Raw genomic sequence first — 23,773 nt, 5'->3', positions numbered from 1 at the left:
TCTTGGCGTGCATCCGTGCGTCGCTGCGGTCCGGTCCCAGGTCGACGGGCACGTGCACCGTCCGCCGACCACTGGCGACAACATCGATGTACTGTGGAGACCTCACGCCCCACGTGTTGAGCAATTCGGCGGTACGTCCACCCGGCCTCCCGCATGCCCACTATACGCCCTCGCTCAAAGTCCGTCAACTGCACATACGGTTCACGTCCACGCTGTCGCGGCATGCTACCAGTGTTAAAGACTGCGATGGAGCTCCGTATGCCACGGCAAAGTGGCCGACACTGATGGCGGCGGTGCACAAATGCTGCGCAGCTAGCGCCATTCGACGGCCAACACCGCGGTTCCTGGTGTGTCCGCTGTGCCGTGCGTGTGATCATTGCTTGTACAGCCCTCTCGCAGTGTCCGGAGCAAGTATGGTGGGTCTGACACACCGGTGTCAATGTGTTCTTTTTTCCATTTCGAGGAGTGTACATCGTCAGGATTTGCGATCCCGCCCCTCCCTCCCCTCTCCTCAGCCCTCTCCTGCTTGCCCACGGCTGTAACCGCCTTGCCGACCACATCCGCAGCCTGAATGGCAAGCAGAAGCCCAGTCAACCGACTAAAATCCTACCCAAACCCGCAACTGCCACCCAACCCCCTACCCGATCCCAGTTCCTCAAATCCCCCCCACTCAAGTCCACCACATCAAAGCAACGGCGTGTAAGGAAAGACAAAAAGGAGAAGCTCTCCAAGGGGAAAAAACACTCCACCACCCCCACCCTAACCACTTCCACACCCTCTGAGGAGCCAGCGCCCCCGACAGCACCTGTCGTCGCACTGGTAGGGGAGCAGGAAACACCGGCACTGGAAGGGAGCCGCGTAACCGGGCAGGACTCGGATGGTTTCGTGCTGGCGAGGAAAACCTTTCGCCAGCCGAGGCCCCCGCCAGCCCGGGGAGTGGAACCCACCCAGAACAGGTTCCAGGCGGTGGCCGATGAGCCAGAGGCACCTCAAGACACAACAACACAAACACAAAACCAGGTCACCCACCACCTCCCTCCGATCGTCGCTGAGTTCACTCAGAACTACGAGGAACTGTTCGAAATGTTAAAGACAGAAATCGGGGGAGGAAATTTCAAGGCAAAACCTGCTGGTGGTGACAAAATAAAAATAACATTACTGACACTCGAGCACTACACCACAATAAAAACACTTCTCAGCAACAAAAACATACCCCACTACACTTTCCCCACAACAAAAACACGTAATAAAAACATAGTTATCAGAGACCTACCAAGACGAGTGGCCCCCCAGGCGATCAAAACAGACCTGACTGCCCAGGGGTACATCGTCAAGGCGGTCCAACAAATGGGACACATAGGGAGCAAATGGTCCTTGTATCAGGTCACACTTCCGGACGTCCCACAAAATAAAAGGGACATTAAGATGATCCTGGCGGTCCCTGTGACCACTGAACCACTGCCCCGCAAAAACAAGACGGTGCAGTGCTTCAGATGCCAGGGCCTCAACCACATTGCGGCACACTGCTCCATGGCAGTGAGGTGCAGGAAATGCGCCGAGGCCCATGACACGAGAACTTGCAACATCAAACACACGGACCTGTAAATAAGGTGCGCGCTGTGTGGGAAAAACCACACAGCGGGTTACCAAGGTTGCGAGGTCCATAAAAGACACTCACAGCAGGCAAAGGGCGCAAAGGCCGCCCCCCACACACGAAAAGTAAACACCACGAACCCATCCAGACACACAAGAAACCAAAACATGACAACACACACAGACAAGGCCTGGGTAAAACCAAGGCCAGATACACCAAGGGCAACATATGCGGAAGTGGTTTCTCCCCAGAGGAATCATGAAAGCATTGCCCAACCACCACAACGCCAGACACTATCACAAGAACAACATCGGGAAATACACAGCAACAACGACCAGGTCCACCATGGCAGAGAGAGCCCTAGGGAACCCCACACACACTCCCCCCCCTTGGATAAGTTGTTAGGCGTAATGGTGCAGACCATGAACCTCGTCATGGAAATGATGAAGGAATTCAGGGAAGCCCAGAAGCAGAACACACAGATCCTCGCTGCCCTTCAGGCAACAGTCCAGCAGTCGCTCCCCTCTGCGACTTCCTCAGTAGAATCAAACCCCCATCATGAATAGAAGACCAAACATCCAAGGCCTGACAGTGTGCGTCTTTAACGCAGACGGCATTGTTAATCAAGAGGTCGAGTTCAGAGAACTCATGAAGGAGTTCTCCATCGACATATGCATGATGGGGGAAACCCACCTAAAACCGGGAATAAAAGTGACAGTCCCCAACTATGTTAGCTACCGCAAAGACAGGCCAACCCAAGGCGGAGGAGTGGCCATATACATAAAAAGAGGGATCCCCCACCACCAGGTATTCCTACCAGCTACCAATAAAATCGAAGCAGTGGCGGTGGAAGTAACCACTGCCACTGGGCCCCTAACAATTGTTGCAGTCTACCGACCCCCATATGACCAGATAGATGAGGGAGACATAGCTACTCTAGGGCAAATTGAAGGCAAACTCGTAATAGGGGGAGACTTCAATGCCAAACACCCTGACTGGAATTCTAGAGTAACCTCCAGAGCAGGCGCCAAACTGCAACAACTAGCGCGCACCCACCACTTCGAAACATGGGGTCCAGTCGAGCCCACACATTTTCCGAAAAACGGAAGCAGGCCCGATGTGTTAGATATAGCTCTCACTAGGAGGATCGCAGGATTTGTGACCGCAAGGACAATCAACAGAATGTCCTCCGACCACAGCCCAGTGATTCTAGAAGTCGATGTGGGAGAATGGGTAGCACTCCCACGGTACCAGACGTCTTACAAACGCACAGACTGGGAGCGATACCAAGAAACTGTCGCCTCTGATATCGCTCGCGCTCCGCCACCTACTGCCGAAACAGTAGAACAAGCGCTACAAGACTTGACAGGCACCATCTTGCAGGCAGCGGAAGAGGCCACCCCACCACAAAGGGATGGCCCTCCACCGCAAATACAGCTCCCGGAACACTTGCTAGCTCAAATCCGACACAAGAACAGAGTGGCAAAAGAGTGGAAGATCACCAGAAATCAGGCCACCAGGAGGCTGCTCAATCGTCTACAGAGAGAACTGAAGGTAGCGCTCAATGAGCACAGAAACCAGCAATGGCAAAACCGCCTCACAGCTCTCAAAGTAGATGATCACACACTATGGCAAGCGACCAAACAGTTTACAAAAAGACGCGCTAGGATGCCACCACTGCACGGCGAGCAGGGATTGGTCTACAGCCATGCTGGAAAGGCCAACGTCCTCGCCGACTCCTTCGAGAAGCAGTTCCAAGCGGTAGAACCCCAGGATGACGAACATGAAAGAGTGGTCCGTCGTCAGCTGGCTGTCTTCCTCAATGCCGTGGAAGACCCTGAGGACGAACCCATACATTTTGCCCCCGAGGACGTGGCAAGAGTAATCAGGTCCCTCCCTACAAAAAAGGCACCAGGGCACGATAGTGTCACCAATCAGTTAGTCAAAAAACTCCCACCCACAGCAATCACACACCTCGCGAACGTCCTCAACGAGATTACTCGATCCCGTGTTTTCCCAGCTTGCTGGAAACACGCGGAAGTGGTCGCGATACACAAACCAGGGAAAGACCCTCTATTCCCGCAGCACTACAGGCCGATTAGCCTCTTGCCAACTCTCAGCAAGATCTATGAGCGCCTCCTGCTAAGACCCATACAAGAACATATTACCAGAGAGCAAATTCCGCCGGATTTCCAATTTGGATTCCGGCAGAACCACTCTGCCCCACAGCAGGTCATGAGAATGGTTGAAGCAGCCACAGAGGGCTTCAACCACAGAGGCTACTGCGGGATAGTGCTACTAGACGTAGCCAAAGCCTTTGATTCAGTATGGCATAGAGGGCTACTCTACAAGTTGTACACACAAGGGTTTCCTGGGAGAATAGTTCAGCTAATCAAGAGCTATCTCTCGAATAGGACTTTCTCCGTCAAAGTAGAAACTGCCACCTCCACCAGAAGGCGTATTCGTGTCGGGGTGCCGCAGGGATCGGTCCTGGGGCAAGTATTGTACAGTTTGTACACTGCGGACACTCCAACGGCCCCCCTGGTGCACACTGCGCAGTACGCGGACGACACAGCCTTCTACACAAGAAATGCGAACAAGGACCTGGTCATTCGTAGGCTACAAAGGGTTTTAGACGACACAGAAACCTGGGCCCGTCGCTGGCGCATCACCATCAATTCTGAAAAGACGCAGGCAATGCTGATTACCCGAAGGCTCGGAAGGCGCGAACCTCCTCAACGTCCCCCCCTCCACCTCCACCTAAATGGAACCCCCCTGGCGCAGAACCGCCAAGTACCTTGGCGTAGCCTTGGACTCTCGTCTTACGTGGAAACCCCACATAGACGAGGTCCACAGGAAGGTCTGCGCCAGAATGTCCATCCTATACCCTATCCTGAACACAACCAGCTCCCTTCCCTGCCCAGTAGCAGTAAATGTATACCAGGCCCTGATCCGGCCGGTAATGGAGTATGCGTGCCCTGTCTGGGGATACGCGGCAAAGCAGCACCTGGACAAACTCCAGAGGCTGCAGAACCGCGCCCTCAGAAGGGCACTACATCTACCACTTGGATTCCCCACAGACGACCTGCACGCCGCAGCCGAAATCCCACTCCTGAGAGAGCGTTTCCAGGGTCTGGCAAGGGCCTTCTATGAGGGTTCCTCCAGATCCGGAAATGCACTCATCCACTCCCTAGGTCGGTATGACATGTCCCGCGATAAGCACAAGCGCCCTATGACGATCTTCGACGATTAAGTCGAAGAGAAAATCCCAACACCCAATCCAGTTCCTTCCCATATAACACCAATCAACTCGCCTACCCCAGGCAAGCACCAGACACATTCACAACAATTCATCACATATCACAGACACCAAAAATATATAGAAAAAACACACACACACACATACACAGGGGAGTAAAAGCCAAAAGGCTACAAACTCCCCCTCACACACTTCCCCAAAGAGGGGAATGTATTAGATGAGAGCAGCAGCAGCTCAGCTGGGCAGTCAGAAATTCGTGGAGTCTATCGATACCTTGGCAACAGACAGCGTGTTTACAGTACTTTGTTTACATTACTAGTGGATGTTGTGGATTTGTTTGGTTGTCTCTTGTCACCCCGTTGCTTCTTGCGTGTTGTCGTCGTAAGGTCTGACTCGGTCGTCCGTCGTTGTTCATGTCTGTCCTTTCCCGTTTGTTTGTTGTTCACAGGCTGCTCCCGTTTGGTCCCGCCGCGCTTCTTTCTCGGCAACCCCGCAACCAGAATGGTCGCGGTTACAACAGTTGAGGAAGCTGGCTGGATTTGAGGAGGGAGGTTGTTTTCTGTTGGATCCTTAAGGAGACGATGAAACACTGCATTCTGTAGTAAATTATATTCTTCAACTCGATCGACTCTGTAGCCGCCAGAATGATTAAACAATGAGCTACAAGGGCTCTGGTGAGAGAATGAATCCATTACATAAGGCGAGAATTAATCTTCTCCAGAAGCTTTCTTTCACTTCATCTGAATATTTCACAGTGTCTTTTAGCGGATTCCTGGGTGTGGTCACTCTTGGGTTGGACATGGCAGCAGGCCGTGGTCCGTCAAACTTCCAAGCTCCATCACCCTACACGCCAGTCATCACAAGATGATAAACTATGCAGATGCACTTTGTTTAATTTCACAGATAAAGCACTGAGCAATGCTGCTATATCAATGTTGGAAGAGGGGCTAAATTTTGCTCCCACTACAAATACTTTACACATCAAGGATTTGGTCAGTGGCTTTGAGTAAGGTATCTTGTAATTTCCCCGTGAAACTGCTGAACAAATAAGGCGAGAGACTTGCATGGCCATAAGTAGGATCACCACTGAGGTACTCTGTTCTTTACAAGTAGACACAAAAATAGCAATTTTGCTTGTTGACAAGGGGAACACTACTGCCCTTCTGCCTGCACTAACCTATTTTGACAAGATGAAGGATTTATTGCAAGACTCAGCGTATTGTCGTCTTTTTAAGGACCCAATGGATCCAGTACAGTGGAAGACGTTCACCCTCACAAATCCAGTCTATTTCCTGAACATCTGAAAAAGAGCTTAAGAGTAGAAGAGCCAGATCCACCACGACTTTATGGCCTGAATAAGATACATAAAGAAGTGGCTCCGCTTCACCCCATTGTGAGCATTATAGGAGCCCTAACATGTTGTCTTGACAAACATCTGGCTTTCCTTTTGAGCCCTTTGGTATGAAAATGTGAACACCATATTCGAAACTCAGAAGATTTTATACAGCAACTGGGGAATTTTCATCTAGAACCAAGTGACGTGTAAGTGAGTTTCAATGTGATCTCTTTGCCTGCACGAGCACCTCTGGTGGATTCGTTACAGCACACTGGGTCTAGGCTGGAGAAGAACATCTTACATCTTTTCACGCAGCTACTTACCTCAACTTATGTTTTGTTTAATGAACAATAATTCGAGCTAACTGACAGTCTTGCTGTGGGTAGCCCTCAGTCTCCCACAATTTTACAGGAGGCTTCAAAGACAAATCACTTCATCAGCGGTTTCTAAACCTTAACGGTATTGGAAATATGTGGACGACACCTTTGTCCTACAGTCACCTGGGGAGGGCAACACGGAGGGCAACAGTTCATTAATTTCTGGAACATCTTAACTCTCTCCATCCGAACATTTGCTTCACCATGGAAGTGGAGAAGTCCTGTTTTTAGATGTCTTGGTCCATAGAAAAGAAGACTGTTTACTCTGTCACAGTTTGTTCCATTAATCAGCTCACACTGACCTATATCTGCGAACTATGAGCTGCCATCATCCGTCCCAACTCAGTGGTATATTAAGGACTCTCGTTCATAGAGCTGTCGCTCTGTGCTTGTCCAGAATGATTACTCTGATAAGCAAATTTGATATTCACTTCAACCAGCACACGCTACACCTCAAGAAGAAACAGAAGAAATGAAGAACTTCTCAGGGATGGCTTTTTTTCCTTACATTGGTGGCATCTCCTTTAAGATTGACAGGCTATTCAAGAAAAGTAAAATAAAATGTATTTTCTGCTCCCCAGCCTGAGTACAAATGATACTGGGTTCTGTTAAAGACAACCTAGGTTGTCTGCGGGAATATAAAATCCCAATCCTAGTGTTCAAAATCATACATTGACCAAATGTGTCATTCTGTTAAAGATAGACACGATGAACTTAGTCCTCATGTCATAAGAGGTAGACTAGAAAAATCTTCTGTTACTGAATATAGTCTAGACATGGGATGTACCATGAACTATGGGGAGGCAAAGATCCTGTTGTCTGTTTTCACACAGTGAGACTCTGTCATTAAAGAAGTAGTTGAAATACATATGACTAAAACTCTCACTAACAGAGACATGGGACTTCAGCTTAGCAAAGCATGGGAACCAACACTGATGTACTGAGGGATTGACATCCACTGACCAATGAATCTAGAGAGTCAACACAGATGGAAGATTGTAGTCAGGACCCTTAAACTAGGTGCCAGCACTCTGCCCACATGTTCTGGATACATGTCTTGTGGTTAAGGTTCCCTTGTCACTCATACACAGATCGTACCCCATTTCTACTGCAGGGGACTCAGGATATCGACATTCTCTATGATTTGTCTGTGATAATGTTACCCAACCCTTTGGCACCTGTGCTTTTCTAGTGAGCCAGTGCATATACTGGCAAACCACGTCAGCCATACATCAGTAAGCAACTGAAGTTGACAAGAAGCTGTATTGTTGTAACATTGTGCAGCTTTCACATCATTATTTGAGGACATTGGGAGAGTCTTAGACAGCACATTCATATCTTCTTCTGTATACGTTTTCATGGAGTGCATTTTGAATACTGCAGTTACCTGTTTTTCCGAAATTTGTGGCTCCTTCTTCTGTCTTGATTTGGACTGCAAAAACAGTTCTAGATTCATTGGTGCACAAATGCAGTGTTGCATTTCAGGAGGAGGTTCAGGTCGGTTACACCAAACAACACTCCCATTTTACAGTAGTTCGTTTATTCACCTCTTTACACAAGCAAGGCTTACACAGAACTAACATGGCAGTTTCGCCCAAAGATAATCTGAGTTTAGTTCGAAGGCTGGTGTCAACCTCATCAGCGCCACATGCCCCCCCCCCCCCCCACGCAGTACGGAGTACTCTTGAAAGGCCGGGGGGGGGGGGGGGGGCTATGGCGTCAGCAGGGGTGGTCCGTGGAACTGGGCCACGGTCAGCTCGACAGCATCGTCGGGGAGCTGTGTCGATAGATGTCATGAAGAAAAGTTCGGCCACCAAACCTGGAAGTCGTTTAAGCGCGCTGGGCGTCGTACTGGGCGTGCTGGTCATGCAGCGACAGGTAGGCCGGCGGTTTGCAGGAGGAATGGAGCCACTACGACGATGTCTCTGGTGGGTGTGGCGAACACACAAAGCATGTCCAGGACGACGTCGGGCGAGAGGGGAACACATTTCACCAGGTGGCAGGGAATGGCGGAGGTTGTGTCATGAGCACCAGATGAAGGGAAACACACGACAAACAGTGTGTCATCGTGTAGTATTATAGAGATGTCGTGGATTATGTCCAGGGGGACAGGCACAAACACCTCGAGCGAGGGCACGTTCAAGATGAGGGGGCCTGAGAAACCTCGACAGGGCGAGGTAGGCGACGGGGGCGAGGTGGAAGGGACTGGAGAAAGGCCTGGCGGCGAGGGCATGATCATAGGTGAGCTTGACGTGGGGAGCATGTGATCACTCGATGGAGTGCGTGAGACCGGAGTAGAGGGAGAGGTCGGAGCATCATGAGCCACGACAGTGAGTGGCGTGGTTGTGGCTTGAAAGGGGGTAGAAGTGGGCTCGACATAAGCAGGCTTAAGTCTGTTGAGAGAGACTGTAACAGCTGGATATTTTATATGGATGTCATAGGTGTTGTCTGAGTGCCGGAGAACTTGGTACGGGCCAGTATATGGAGGTTGGAGGGGAGCACAGACAGTGTCATCTCGGAGCATGATGTACTCACAATTGTCCAGAGATTTCAGGACGTGAATCTTTGGGCGGGAATGGCTGACGGGCGGAGGGATGTGGAGGTTGATGAAGTGCCTTCCGACGCGGTCACAAAGGAAGGTAAGTCAGACTGAAGGAGAGAAGTGGAAGGGCTCACAAGTTCGCCAGGGAGAACAATGATCTGGCCGTATACGAACTCGCCTATTGTGCCTTTGAGGTCTTTCTTATAGATCGCACAAATGCCGAGTAGCAAACGGGGAAGGGCCTCCATCCATAGAGAGTCGTGGAATCGAAGAGCCACCTGGAAAGTGCGGTGCCAGCGCTCAACTAGCCAGTTACTTTGTGATTGATATGTTGTGATATGGATGCGCCAGGTGCCGCAAATGTTACAAATCTCATTGAACAGGGCCGACACAAATTTTCTGCCCTGGTCAGTTGTGATGATAGCTGGACATCCGAAATGCGATACCCGTGACTCGACTAAAGCTCAGGCAACAGTTTCTGCCATGATATTGGGGAGGTGGATAGCCTCGACCCAGTGAGTTGTTCTGTTGATAGACAAGAGAACATAACGAAAGCCGTTAGAGGAGGGGGAGAGGGCCGACAATGTCAGTATGAAGGAGGGATCGAAAAAGCGCCGAGAGGGGGGCGGGGGGGGGGTGAAGTGTACTTGTGTATTTCGCAGCGTTGGCACACAACGCAGGAGCGTGCCCATTGCTGGCAGTCCTTGTTGACATTTCTCCACACAAAGCGCTCCGCTACGAGGCGGGCGGATGCACGAACACTGGGGTGGGCTAAATTATGCAGTGCGTTGAAGACAGCTCGACAGAGCGTGGTTGTGATGAGGGGGTGTAACGTGCCCGTACTGTTGTCGCACCAGATCTCACCAGAAATGCCGGGGAAGGTGGTGCAGACGAAGTGTAGTGAAGAGGTAGTCTGAAATCAGGTTTTGCGTGTTGTCGTCGGCGGGTTGGAGGTTAGGTAGTTCAAAGAGGTCTAACAGCAAATGAACGGCGTCGTCTCGTGAGAGGAAATCAGCAACTATATTGTCAGCACCCTTTATGTGTCTGACATCAGTGTGAACTGAGATATGAAGTCCATGTACCTGAAATGGCGAGGAGGCGGGTCAGCTGGTGGGTTTGTAATGGCTGCAGCCAGGGATTTGTGGTCTGTTAAAACATAGAAAGGACGTCCCTCAACGTCAGTCTTAAAATGCTTGATCACTTCGTAGACCGCGAGCAACTCCCTGTCAAACACGGAATATTTCCATTGTGCATTGGTGAGAAGAATTGCAGAGGCAAAGTTTGGCCATCGACTGTCTGGCTAAGGACAATGCTGATGGCAGTATCGCTCGCGTCTGTGATGATGAAAAGCTGCGCATTGGGAAGAGGATGAGTGATGGTGCAGGCCTCAGCAAGAAGATTTTTGAGGGCAGTGAAAGATGCAGTCATAGCAGGGGCCCATGGAACGGGCCGAGATCCACAAGTCTTAGTGCCTGCCAAGGCGTCCGTCAGTGGAGCCTGAATCTCTGCAGCCCAGGGTAGATGTCAGCGATAATAATTAACTGTCCCCAGAAAGCGCCGGAGCTCTTTCAATGACGAAGGTCTGGGTAGGTTTAGTATTGCTTGTACTTTCTCAGGGGGTGGTGAAATGCCGTCGGCAGAGACCCGAAAACCAAGAAAAGTGACACTGGGTTGATGTAGCTGCAATTTGTCCTAATTGGTCTCGATGCTTGCTGCCGCAAGAGTGTTCATAACAGTTTGCACATGTCGAATGTTGTCTTCGATGGAGGAGCTGAACACAAGAATGTCATCAAGATATGCAAAGCAGAATTTTAGTTTGAATAGCACTTTGTTGATGAAGTGTTGCCAGGTCTGGGTTGCGTTTTTCAGACCAAAGGGCATGAATCGAAACTGAAATAACCCGATTGGTGTGGTGACTGCTGTCTTCTTGATGTCTTCAGGAGCCATGGGGATCTGATGGTAGGCCCGTTTGCAATCAATGACAGAGAACGTGGTCGCAACCGTGGGGGAACTGGTAAAGTCGGCAATGTTGGGGATGGGGTAGGTGTCCATAATTGTTCGTGCGTTTAGTCGACGGTAGTCTCCACACATATGCCAGGACCCGTCTTTCTTGGGTGTCATATGAATGGACTTAGACCAGCTACTGGTAGAGGGTTCAATAACGTTGGAGCTTAGAAGTTCAGAAATCTGCTTTTTAAGGTCGGAGAGGCGCTTGGGACAAAGTTGACATGGTTTACTGGAGATCGGGGGGCCTGGCGTGAGGCGAATCTGGTGAACCGTACCGTTGGTGACAACGGAAATGTTGCCAGCGGCACGGGAGGCGGTTTGTTTACAATGTGTGGTGGGTGGGGCAGGCGAGGCGTGGTCGTGGTGTTCGGAGTAACTCGGCGGATCAGACTGGAGCCGAGGTGGCGAACTGTCCCAGGAGTCAACGTGACAAGATGGCCGCCGACCCGAAGCAGTGGCACCGTGGTCGGGTGAGCTTGGTAGAGCTTGTGAAGCGTTAGTGAGTCCATTGTCCGAGGGTGCGGCCTGTGGCAGCATGGTCGCGGGCGAAACGCTTGGCACGAGTGCACTGTTTGTGTTGTGAGTGGCGGTCGCACGGCGGCGCTCAGGAGCCGAAGTTGCATCGTTTGAGTTGCTGTCCGGGAGGGGCGGGGTAGGAGCTGTCAGTTCAGGAACACGTGACACTCGTCACACATGCACACTTGTGTCCGGCCGAGTGTCAAACGCTGCTGTGTTAGGATGGTGTGCACGTTATGGCAGTCTTGATAGCACAGTTGCGAGGGGTAGAGGGAGGTAAACACACGGAAGCTCGATTGCTGGGATTGCAAGCAGATTCGGCGCACTTACTGACCTTGCTGTAGTGTCTGTAATTCCTTTGCTGCATCGGAGAGCTGGAGCTGTGTTTCATGAAACCGGAGGGAGAGCTCTAAGTTTTCCTTGCGTAGGCGAGTGACGTGTTCAAGCTCGACAAGGCACTTATGCTTGGTTTCTTGTAACGTCGTCGAAAGAGACAAGCATGTATGGATGACATGAGCCCAGACCGATATGTCACGGGGTGGGTTGCTCAATGGACCACAGGGTAAGTGAGTCTTGGACGGATAGTGAAACACAGAGTTTCGCACTAGGTCTGGTGAAAGTTTGTGGTGTCGCAAGAAGTCAATACCTAGTATAGGTTCGTCAATTTCGCACACTAAAAAAGTCCACTCGTGTTTACAGTTTGTGGAGAGTGAGACAACGTGTGAGGTTGAACTCGAGCATTGTAGTTTAGTGGAATTAACGGCTTGCAGTGAAGTATGATGAGGGCGGATGTTCGACGCCGCTAAGTACGTGGGCAGCAGTGAAACATCGGCGCCTGTGTCCACTAGGAAAAGATGTCCCGACGAAATGTCTTTAATGTAAAGTCGTCCACAATTATCCGGTCGTTCCGGACAGAATGGAGCACTGGGAGGCGCCTGTCATGTTTTGTGCAGGAGGCAGCACCCGAACCTACCTGCTATTGGCGTTTGGGAAGTAGCGGGATGGTCTGCAGTTCCATGCCGCCTCATCAAACCGTGTGTGGAAGTAACAGTATGGGTAGTGAGGTTGCATTTCCTGCGGAAAGTTCGTTGCCAGTGGCGGTGGCCGAGGTTTGGTGGCCGCAGCAGGTTCGGTTGCAGGAGGGGGCGTGACTGCAGGAAGATCTGGTGACGTCCCAGGTGCTTGTTTACTGCTTCCCGGGGCGAGCGGAACAGTCGGCACACTATGGCCCCAGCCGCGTCCGGCCGCGGGACGATGAGCCTGAACCTGAGACTTGTCAGGTAGGCAGTGGCTGGCGAAATGGAGCTGTGATGCATCGTGTAGCTTGTCAGCAATCGTCCTTCTTTGCTCGACAGGTTCAGGAGGCCTTTGAGCCAGAGCAAAGCGGATGTAAGGAGACAGTTTATCTGACCAGATGGCGAGGAGAGCTGTTTTAGATAATAGATCAGCGTTGACCAGGGCACGTAGCTGTCTCCAGAGCTGGGAAGGTTTGTCGTTTCCTAGTTGCTCAACGTGGAGCACCTGCCGTATTGCTGCCTCAGTTGAGCGTGCAAGCCAACATAGAACTGTCTCTTTGGCTAGAGTGTACCGGATAGATGAGACCCGGGCGTCCACCAGGTCAGCAATCAAGTCCTCCTGGTCGTGCAGGTGGGTGATGAGGCACAGAAACCTGGTTGACTCGTCGAGTTTGTAATGGTCGAACACTTCGTCCACAATTTTGAACCAGGTTGTTGCTCTGTCAGGATTAAACGGCGGCAGCGTCTGTAAGCTTTGTAGAATGTTCAGAAGAACAGGTTGAGTTGAGTTCGTCGGGGCACTGCCTGAATCGAGCTGTTGTTGCTGTAGTATTCCAGGAGAGTGTGCCTCCAGGGGATGTGGCAATGACGGCTGTTCAGGTGGCAGTGTGAAGAAGACACATTGTGGTTGAGTGCAATCCGTCACAACGCAGATGGCCGATGCGGGTGAGACACCGTAATGTGTCGATTGCGGTTTCGGAAGCTCAACACGTTGCGGGTGTGCTCAAATTGACGCGTCGTGGAAGACCAACGTGGATGAGGCACCAAGATGTGCCGAGAACGGTAGCAGAAGTTCGACTGGAGCCGGCACATGATAACAGGTGAGAAAAAGTTCAAAGTTTTATTCCACAGAAAGCTTGACGTTTGATCAGAGGCAGGGCCACCTGTGTTGCAGGGAGGCTGCGGAGGTGTGGGCTGTCCAGAAGCACAGTATGGGAAATTATGTCAAACATAGGATGGAATGTGCAAATGTTCACTGTTCATAGGCACTCCACTCAAAACGGTGTGCGGATAAAGTGAATGTTATGGGCTAAACAGTCGGCACAGTAGCAGGGTGGTCTGCAGTTCCATGCCACCTCATCAAACCGTGTGTGGAAGTAACAGTATGGGTAGTGCGGTTGCATTTCCTCCAGAAAGTTCGTTGCCAGTGGTGGTGGCCGAGGTTCGGTGGCCACAGCAGGTACGGTTGCAGGAGCAGTAGCAGTGGGACGGAGGTGGAGGTCAGGCACAGATAACAAGTTATTGTTCGTGTTGCAATCTGAGGTACCGAAGTAGGAAGGCATGCTGATGTTGAACCGAGGCAGGTGCAGGAGTGGTCGGATGCTGAGGAGGTTGACCTGTGAACGAAGCAGTTCTGCGGCAGGTATCCACGTGGTGCGGCACTGATTGCGGCATAGCAAATCGTTGTCCTGGTGGTGGTAGGTTGTCCAACGAAGCATCTGCAGAAATCGGCATTGGTCCCACATTGCACAGAGATCCGTAAGAGGTAACTGCACAGTCGATGAGGGAGGGAACATGTGGAGGGAACAAAGGCGTCTGATAGCCGGAGTCATGCCCACTCCTAACCTCACTTATTGTTGCAGGCTCGAAAACGTCCAGCAAAAGCAGCGTAATCATCAAGTGAGAGGCATCATGTTGCAGTCCTGGTGGGTGTACATCACCCGTAACATGATGTATGTCGATCACAAAATCTGGCGTTAGGCATTGGGCCGATGTCATTGTTCGAATGTTGTGTTGATGTAATACATGCGAAAATAACTGACACGGAGGCCATGGCCACAGTAAAATGGCAAAAACAGAAGATGTTACAACTCGGGGTCGCCAGTGAGGAGGAAGTTTGGGTCGGTTACACCAAACAACACTCCCATTTTACAGTACCTCTTTACACAAGCAAGGCTTACACAGAACTAACATGTCGGTTTTGCCCAAAGATAATCTTAGTTTAGTTCGAAGACAATACTCAGATCGATGCTGGTGTCGACCTCATTGGCGCCACACATTCATTAGATGAAGATGGGTGAAGAGCAAAAATGTCTATTCCCATACAATAAAGATTTTAAAAAGCGGCTGGTTGCTGTTTTGCTTGAGGGAATCCAAGAAACTGTTTCTACTGATTTATGATAGAGGTGGTGAACAAGAGAGAAAATTAAAAGCATATGATTCATCAACAGCTTTATATAATTTTGTAACTTAAATATTCAGAAATCAACTGTCACTAGATTGATACTAATATGACTGTTAGTACAGTCATGTTGTTCCTTGTATTCCTGTACATCTAGCCAGGATATAATGCATACTAATTGGTGTCTGCATGATACATTATTATTTTCAACCCACGTTTGATTTTTAGGTTTGGAGATATTTTCATTGCATAGTTTGTCATTACACATTTAAGCATCCTACCTGAAATGTTATTATGTAATGAGTAAATATCAAAACAGTAGTAAATATAAGAAACAATTTTCTCATTTTGGTCTAATCTTCATTCATGTAGCACTTATGCAAAACCATGATTCTCTTTATAAAAATTGAACATTTTAATTAACATGTTCAATCTTTATGCTCCAAAAAAGTTAGCACCCACCGTTTAAGAATGAACAAAAAAAGACAATCTAGGTATTGCCTAGGATTACAAAGTAAATGAAGACAGTGAATACAATAGCACACCAAGTACTCTGACTGCTTTCTAAGAATGAAAATGTTCTTCATTTTAACTGCATTGCCCCTGAAGAGGATTCAGGAAGTCAACAGGGATGAAAAATGTGTGAAGCAAACCAGACCTCTCATCTTGATGCCTCATTCTTAGTGCAAAACATGTCAAACTGAATTTTTTACATAGTTTGTCTATATATTGCCTCCATTTTAGCTTTCCACCCAGCTCAACAAATGAATTTTACACTTAGTGTTTTGTTTATTGTGTGATCTTTAATCTGTTTCCATCATCAACAGGTAATTTTAATATTTCTGAAATTGCAGAAGATGGGAGTCGTTGAATAAGAATTACATTTTTGTAGTGAACCAGATAAAGGCGTGCTCAGGTACCATTTAGGCTATGCCTGGTGTACATGAGTTGGACACTTTATTAGCAAGCTTGTGTCATCAGCAAACATTACAGATCCTGAATAATATTTCAAAATCATTTAAAGATAATTTATGTAGAACAGGAACAAGAATGGAGTCAATAATGAGCTTTGTGGAGTGCCATATTTATGTTTCTCATTCTGATTTTATTTTTATTCCCATGATGTGGTTTGTTAAAATTATACTTTGTTTTCTTTTATGATGATTACATTTTATCCATGGAAATAGTATGCCATTAACACCACAACATTTCAATTTCAGAGGTAGAATTTGATGCTTCATGCAATCAAAAGCACTTGCAAGATTACATAAAACTGGATAGTTCTGTTGTTAGGCTCTACAGTAATGTAATGCATGTTATTTGATGTAGAGGGGGTTTACTGCAACAAGTGAGAGTGGAACACTAATTACACTACAGTGCATGTAGATTATATACTGGCAGGCACTGTCTGATATCATATTTAATCAAGTAATTTTCTCTTGTTACAAATATGATAAATGTTGCGTTAGATTTCTTCTGATTGATTACAGTGTATTATTGATTCAAAGATTTATAATGTACATTGCCTAGTACAAGATTATATTGTGAATAATATAACCCAATTTGGAGATTACATGGCTTTGCATAAGTGCCGGGAAGTTGACGATAATACTTATTACAAATGCTTATGAACATTTTTACAAAATTTTCTTGAATAACGTTTCTTCAGTTTTATGTAACCGTATGTTGCAGTTAAGGAATTACAGGCCAATATAGTTGAGGCAATGACACGTAATGATGGTGGTTTGCCAATTGCACTCTCATTCTTTGAACTCGCTGCTGATCACACAAGGTAAGCTTTTCATACAAACAAATACTTTCTTTGTATGTGCTGGCAGATCACATGTAGCAGAATTAGAAGATAGACAGTGACACAACTGAAAAGGTGAATAGTTTCCACGTTTGTATATGACATGTGGCAATAATGAGAAGATTCGACAATCGGAACTGAGAAATATGGAGTCAATCACTACAGCAAAGGAAAAGCTCCTGCCTTCAGTTATTTATAAGGCGAACTGGCAACTAACTTAAAAGTACCTATGAGACAATAGTAGATGAATAAGCCATTCAGATACCAAATTCAGTGCTACATGATTTACAGATATAAATAAGGCGTAGGGTTAAACTTGCTCAGATGTTAAAACTATGTGATTGGCTGGTTACTGCAGATTAAAACTCACCTTTTACGACTGATTTTGAACTGAACAACCTGAAAGTATCTCATGACTCAGTTAAAACCACACCTATATTTCCAAATTCCAGAGATGTTCTTAGGCTCACATTCAAAGAGTAGTGCTACTATTAGAAAGGATAACTGCACAAATAATGTTAAGTTCAACTTTAAAACACTGCTTTGCTGCATTCCATGGGAAGGCTGTAACATTCCTTCCAATTATTCCACTTTACTTCCATGATCATATACACAAAACATTTTTATGGAATGAAAAAAAGATTAGAACATTATATGTATGCCAACAATTCCTTTGAACCCTTTTTTGCTCTACAAACCAGCTCAAACTGAAAGATTTAAACAGTTCCTGATTATACTTAGAATACTCATGGAAGGTGAGGCATTATTTACTATTCCTCAAAAAAAATTGTGAAGAGAAGTGGACAACAGCTCCTCTATTGTCAAAATACACTGAACTCTCACTAATACAGCCCTCAGTAATCTGGCACACTTCTGGCTTCTAGGCATTCAACCTGAAAGGACACCTACCAGTAGTGGATTCAGGAGAGAAGGGGGAGGGGGGGGGGGGGGGGGAGCTAAGAGGCTCAAGCTCCCCTCCCCCCAATCCCCACAAAAAGCATTTGGGTCCACCCATGACAAATCTCAAATTAAACTTGGTATTATACTACTGTCTTAGTACTATACTACGTACAGTACAATTTTCATCAAGTGTTACACAATCTATTTAAAGTAGGTGTAGTATGTTTTCAAATTTTACATTTCTCTAAGAAGGTGCTTATGTGACTAGTTTTTAAATCAAGCACCACCTGTTTAGAATGCAGCTATGCACACACACACACACACACACACACACACACACACACAAACGCACGCACACACACACACACACACACACACACACACACACACACACACACACACACACACCACTGCCACCTGCCCGATACGAGTGTGCGGTTTTCGAGTGCTCACGCCGTGCTACTTTACACATAGGGCATTGTTGTGGTTTGTCGAGTCACACACAAAAAAATACATCGAAACATAGACAAGGAGATCGTCATTTGGTTTTTACTGAAAAGGAAGAAAGAAGAGGTAGAATTGAGAGAAAATGAACCAGTATTACCTGGAAACAATGTCAGTGACTTATTATTATTGGCTCAACGTTCAGCAGGTACATCTTTCTGATTGTTTTGTATGTAGTTAATGAAATTCTTACAAACACGATTAGACGAGTTTGTGACTTTTTATGAGGTTGAGTTCGTTGATCTTTTGGTCAGTGTGGTGTGGGTGGCTGTGGACTGGGCTCTGGATCATTATTGCAAAGTTATTGGTTTTTCCCACTAAATTTGGTGGTTTTGAGTACCTGTTCCTGTCTAATGTGCAGATTTTGCATCTACTGGCTAGGGTGCATTATGGCGGGCTTTAAAAAGATTGGATTGATTTATGGTAAAATTATTTTTTTAAATCACTTGATCCATTCTACATACAGCAAACAGCACTATTTAATTTGCTAATTTCTAGTAGCTAAGCATTTATAATACACGGTATTTTGTCTTTGTTTCTGTATTGTTTTTTGGCCATATTGTTATGCACCCGTTTTGCTATGCGTTCTAGTATTCATAAATCTGCAGTTGCATGCACAGTGCATATATGTAGTGCCAATGGCAATGTGGTGTTTCTTAAATCAGTTGCTGTAGTTTTAGTGCTAAACATATGTAAAGTAAAGGGACAGTATACCCAGAAATATGGTGCAGAATCTCTACATGATAGTTAATTTGCAGGCTGGCTAGAAAGAATTCAAGATGATGACACAAGAGCATATTGTAAATTTGGCCATAATATTTTGTTAGCATGTTCTGCACAATAACAAGACACAGTGACGTAAAAAAAAAAGAAAAGAAAAAAACAGGGCAGTGGCAGCACCATTGTCAACAAACAAAAATACCTTTCAAAACCGTGGAAGAGTATTCAGAAGTGAACCAAGCTGAGAGTTCCCTCGCATTATTTGTTTCCATCCATTGTCCAATCATGTCATGTCATCACTTAAGTGATTTGTGCAAGAGTAAATTCACAGACAGTAATATTACCAGGAAACTTAAAATACGTAGAACAGAATTTACTGCAGCTATAAAACATGTAATAAAGTAGTATTTTCTGTGAAAATGAATTTATCTTTGGATCTGATGAAGTACAATCCCTATGTGTTTATAGTAAATTTAAGACACTCTCAGTAGTCTGGCACTTCCGCTAATCTGGCACCCATATGTGTGAGGAATGGCCGGTTTAGCAAGAGTCTAGTGTAGTTCATAGGTGAAAGGATGGATTTCATTGCCCAACAGGCACAATATTTTAACAAGGCTGCATTGTCATTGTCAGGTGTCCTGATGAACTTATTCCTTAGGAGCTAGCTGGCCAAGGCTTATGCCTCCTCCTCCCTTCCACTGATCTGGCCCTATGTATGTGGTCCGCACCCAGGTGTTTGCATGCGTACAGCATCTCCTGTCCCTCCCGTCTATTCCTGTCAACAAGAAGCACTGTCCAAGGCTTGTGCCCAGGGACACAAGCTGACGGTGTCTCTGCTGCTTCTGTTGCTCCGACAGTCCCTGAAGTCAGTTCATTGTAGTATACTTCCTTCCTCATTTAATCAGACTAAGTGTAGAAAAATGGTTCAAATGGCTCTGAGCACTTTGGGACTTAACATCTGAGGTCATCAGTCCCTTAGAACTTAGAACTACTTAAACCTAACTAACCTAGGGACATCACACACATCCATGCCTGTGGCAGGATTCGAACCTGCGACCGTAGCAGTCACGCGGTTCCCGACTGAAGTGCCTAGAACCGCACGGCCACACTGGCCAGCTAAGTGTAGATTCCCAGATTGTAGCCACTACCACAATTATCAATTGTAGTTCCTCTATGCTGGTCTTGATAGATTCTTTAATGAAACAGTTCCAGACATTAGACATCTGTTTCAGTACCTTAATATTGTTGTAATCTGTTCTGTGTAATTCTGATAGGCAATGTTCTGCGGCTGCTCACTTGTTTGGCTGCTGCAGTCTGGTGTGCTGTTGGTGTTCTCAGTATTTATCTTCAATGATAAGCACTGTCTGATCCTTATATGTCAGTATATTTCATTCCATAAATGGCACCAAGATTAAACTCACAAACAAACAACTTGAAACAATCTATTTTATGCCTAGTCCTACAACCTTTCAGGAACTGCACTGATTCATAGGGACCATAATTTTTTTAGGGGATGTTTATGCTGTTACACTAGCACACCTGGTAGAAGATGCCCCATTATCCATAACATCTGGTGTGAGCAACTTGGTGATCAGTACTGCGATGCATCAGATTACTGATACAAAACACTACCCACTCAGATTATTTTCAAAAAAGTTGACTATGGCTGAATTCTAATGGTACAGGTTTGATCAGGCATTGTTGGCATTTTATGAGGTCATTAGACATTTCAAGGCAAACACTGAAGAAGAATAATTTAAAATATTTGTTGATCACTGCCCATGGGTGGAGGCAGTCAAAAACCCCACTAAAGATTGTTCACTGTGATGTTTTAAGCACTTGGATTTGACCAGTCAATTCTCCATGGATGTTGTACACATAAAGAGGCAGATAATATGGTTGCTGACTACTTTTTTAGAACCAGTACTGTGTCAATCTGCCTAAACTTTTATGACCTTACGCACTACAAGAGAGTGAAGAGAAACTCCAACAGTTATTAAAAAAACAACAAAATTAATCTACAATTAGAACATCAGCAAATGATCAGTACAGTAACCAGATTATTGTATGACAATCAGCAAGGATGGATCTGCACTTTCAAATCCAAAAATTACAGAAAAACCATCTTTAGCAACATGCATAGATTGGCTTATCCAGGCATAGGCCAATTGGTCATGTTGGTGACCCAACGTTTTGCATGCCTAGATATGAAAAAGACAGTGCCAACTTTGGACACAGGCATTTGTGGAGTGTCATAATAATAAAATAGGATGACACTCAACTCCAGCTTGAGGCCCATTCAAAATTGCTGCCACACAATTACAGTATGTACACTTGGACACAGTTGGGGGATTTAGATGAATCTTACCAGGTACTGACAGAGTGTCAAGATGGGTTTAGGTTACTCCACTGCCTGACATTACGGCAGAATCAACAACATAAGCATTCATAGAAATATGGATTGCACACTGTGGATGCCCGTGGCAATCACAACAGATAAGGATAGTTAGTTTGAGCCAGACCTGTTCTTGAACCTTTGTCAAATGTCCAGGATTATATGCTTTTGACCCACCACTTACCACCCTCAAAGCAACAGGTTGGTAGAGTGGTGTAATTGCACTTTAAAAGCAGTATTAATGTGTCTTGGGGGCGGGGGGAGGGGGGGGGGGGTTGGAGAGAGAGTTGCATGAAAGCGTTCCTTGGGTGTTATTAGGTGTGAGATCAGCTTTTAAGGACTTACAAGCATCCCTGGCTGAAATACTGTATGGACAAGCACTAAATCTACCTACTTGTTGAACTAGTAGCCTTACTAGACTCAAAAGATACGCCTGAATTAGTTCAATGAGTGAAAATGCATAGTGTCAAGATCCACACTCCTCTCCGACAATATCATGGTTCTCTGCGAGTGTTTGTACACAAAGAATTGAAACACTGTGGTTTTGTATTTTGCAAGACAGAGACACAACATGTGAGTCACAAGATTCTTTTTGTATGCACCTACCTCACAGGAAGGGTTAGAGGTTCTCATCATGCATAGGCATAGCTGACAGCTCTGTAACATGCCCCTACTGTTAACCAGCTGACGCAACACAATCCCACTATGGACATTGGTGTAGATAACAAGTGCACTTGGAGGACTGTACAGTCAAATATACAAAAAACAAAATGTCATACATGGTGAAAGTACTGTGCAGTAACAGGTACCTGTGCAGACATTGTTCTCGTTTTCCTTCCCTTGTTAAACTAATTACAGTCATAATGTTAAAAGACAATTATTTAAGTTGTGGTCTTTTATTATATGGATACCTTTATTGAACCCTTGCTTAATTCACAGGTACATCCATTCTGCTATAGAATACGTGTTGATTTTGTTGGCACTACTCTCTTACATTTCTATTGTCATTGAGACAAGGTTCTTGTATATGTTTTAATTATATATTATACAGTGTCTGTTTCTTTCCATATTGATTGGACTGAAGCATTGTTGATCTTTTATGTAACATGTTTTATTTTTTGTATTTTTAAATTTCATGTTTACTGTTCCACTAATGGGTATTACAGCATATGAACATATTGCATACATCACTTCCCTAGTGCTCCATACCATGTGGGGGGTGGACAGTTATGTAGCAATGACAAGAACAATAATATTGAAAGTTAAAGAAAATCAACCCAGTCAGGACCACTTGGATGAAGAAACACACTTTTCTGTCCAATAGACTGAAACGTGTGGCTGTCAGGGAGAAAGGAGAACAGTGTGATATGTAATGCAGTGTGTTTGTACATGTCTTATGTTTTGTTAATCATTATTCAATAATGTACTTATTGTTCATTAAACAACATGTATGACTGTCATTAGTTCCAGTCTACTAAGCCTACAGTAACTACAGCCTCACATATAAATAAAAATTAAAAGAAGTCAAAATCAGCAGAAGGAGAGCCATGCATGGAGTGTTCAACAGATCTGAAAGTAAAATTCTGTCTACGGACTTTACATAAAATCCTAAGAATTTATTGTCTTGGGCCATGTTAAGCCAGTAAATGGATTAAAGACATCTATCCAGACACTCTGTGTCCATAATGGCATTGAAATGGAGGGAAACACAGAAACCGCTGAAATACTAAGTCTTTTTCCAAAACTGTTTCACAGATGAATTGCCTCCTTTAAATCATCGCATGAACAACAGAATGGCTGATATTGAAATGTGATACCACAGGATAGAAAAGCAGCTGAAATCGCTCAAAACAGGGAAGATCACTGGCCTGATGGGATGGCAATATGATTCTACATAGAGTATGTGAAAGAACTTGCTCCTCTTCTAGCAACATTGTACGATTGATTTTTGGAGGAGTGAAGTTTTCCGGATGATCCAATTAAAAGTACAGGTCATTTTTTTTCCAAGAAGGGTCATCAAGTGGACGCAGAAAACTATAAGAGTATATCTCTGATATTCGTCAGTTGTAGAATTTTGGAACATGTTTTATGCTCATGCATTGCGACATTTCTGGAGGCTGAAAATTTCCTCTCTAGGAACCAACATGGGTTCTGAAAACAAAATTTGTGTGAAACACAGCTTGCTCTGTTCGTCCATGAGGTCCAGAAAGCAGTAGATACAGGCACCCAGGTAGATGTTCCGTGACTTCCAGAACAGATTCAATACAGTTCCACACAGCTGCCTAATGAAAAAAATATGAGTACAGAGAATATCAGACCTACTGTGCAATCAGATTAAAGAGTTTCTAGTAACCAGCATACAGCGTGTTATTCTGAATGAAGAGAAGTCTTCAGGT

General features: G+C 46.0%; 1 protein-coding gene across 1 annotated transcript in view; it reads left to right on the top strand.

Annotated features, from left to right (window-relative positions):
• LOC126187640 (ionotropic receptor 93a) overlaps positions 1-23,773 on the top strand; it is a 285,197-nt gene that overhangs the window by 51,291 nt on the left and 210,133 nt on the right. The window contains exon 4 of the mRNA XM_049928878.1: positions 16,741-16,840. Within this exon, the coding sequence (XP_049784835.1) occupies positions 16,741-16,840 (100 nt within the window). The remainder of the gene's footprint in view (positions 1-16,740; positions 16,841-23,773) is intronic.

This window comes from Schistocerca cancellata, chromosome 1 (assembly GCF_023864275.1).
Source record: "Schistocerca cancellata isolate TAMUIC-IGC-003103 chromosome 1, iqSchCanc2.1, whole genome shotgun sequence".
NCBI lineage: Eukaryota > Metazoa > Arthropoda > Insecta > Orthoptera > Acrididae > Schistocerca > Schistocerca cancellata.
Note: the sequence above shows the minus strand (reverse complement) of the source record. Positions and strands in the feature narration are given on the sequence as shown.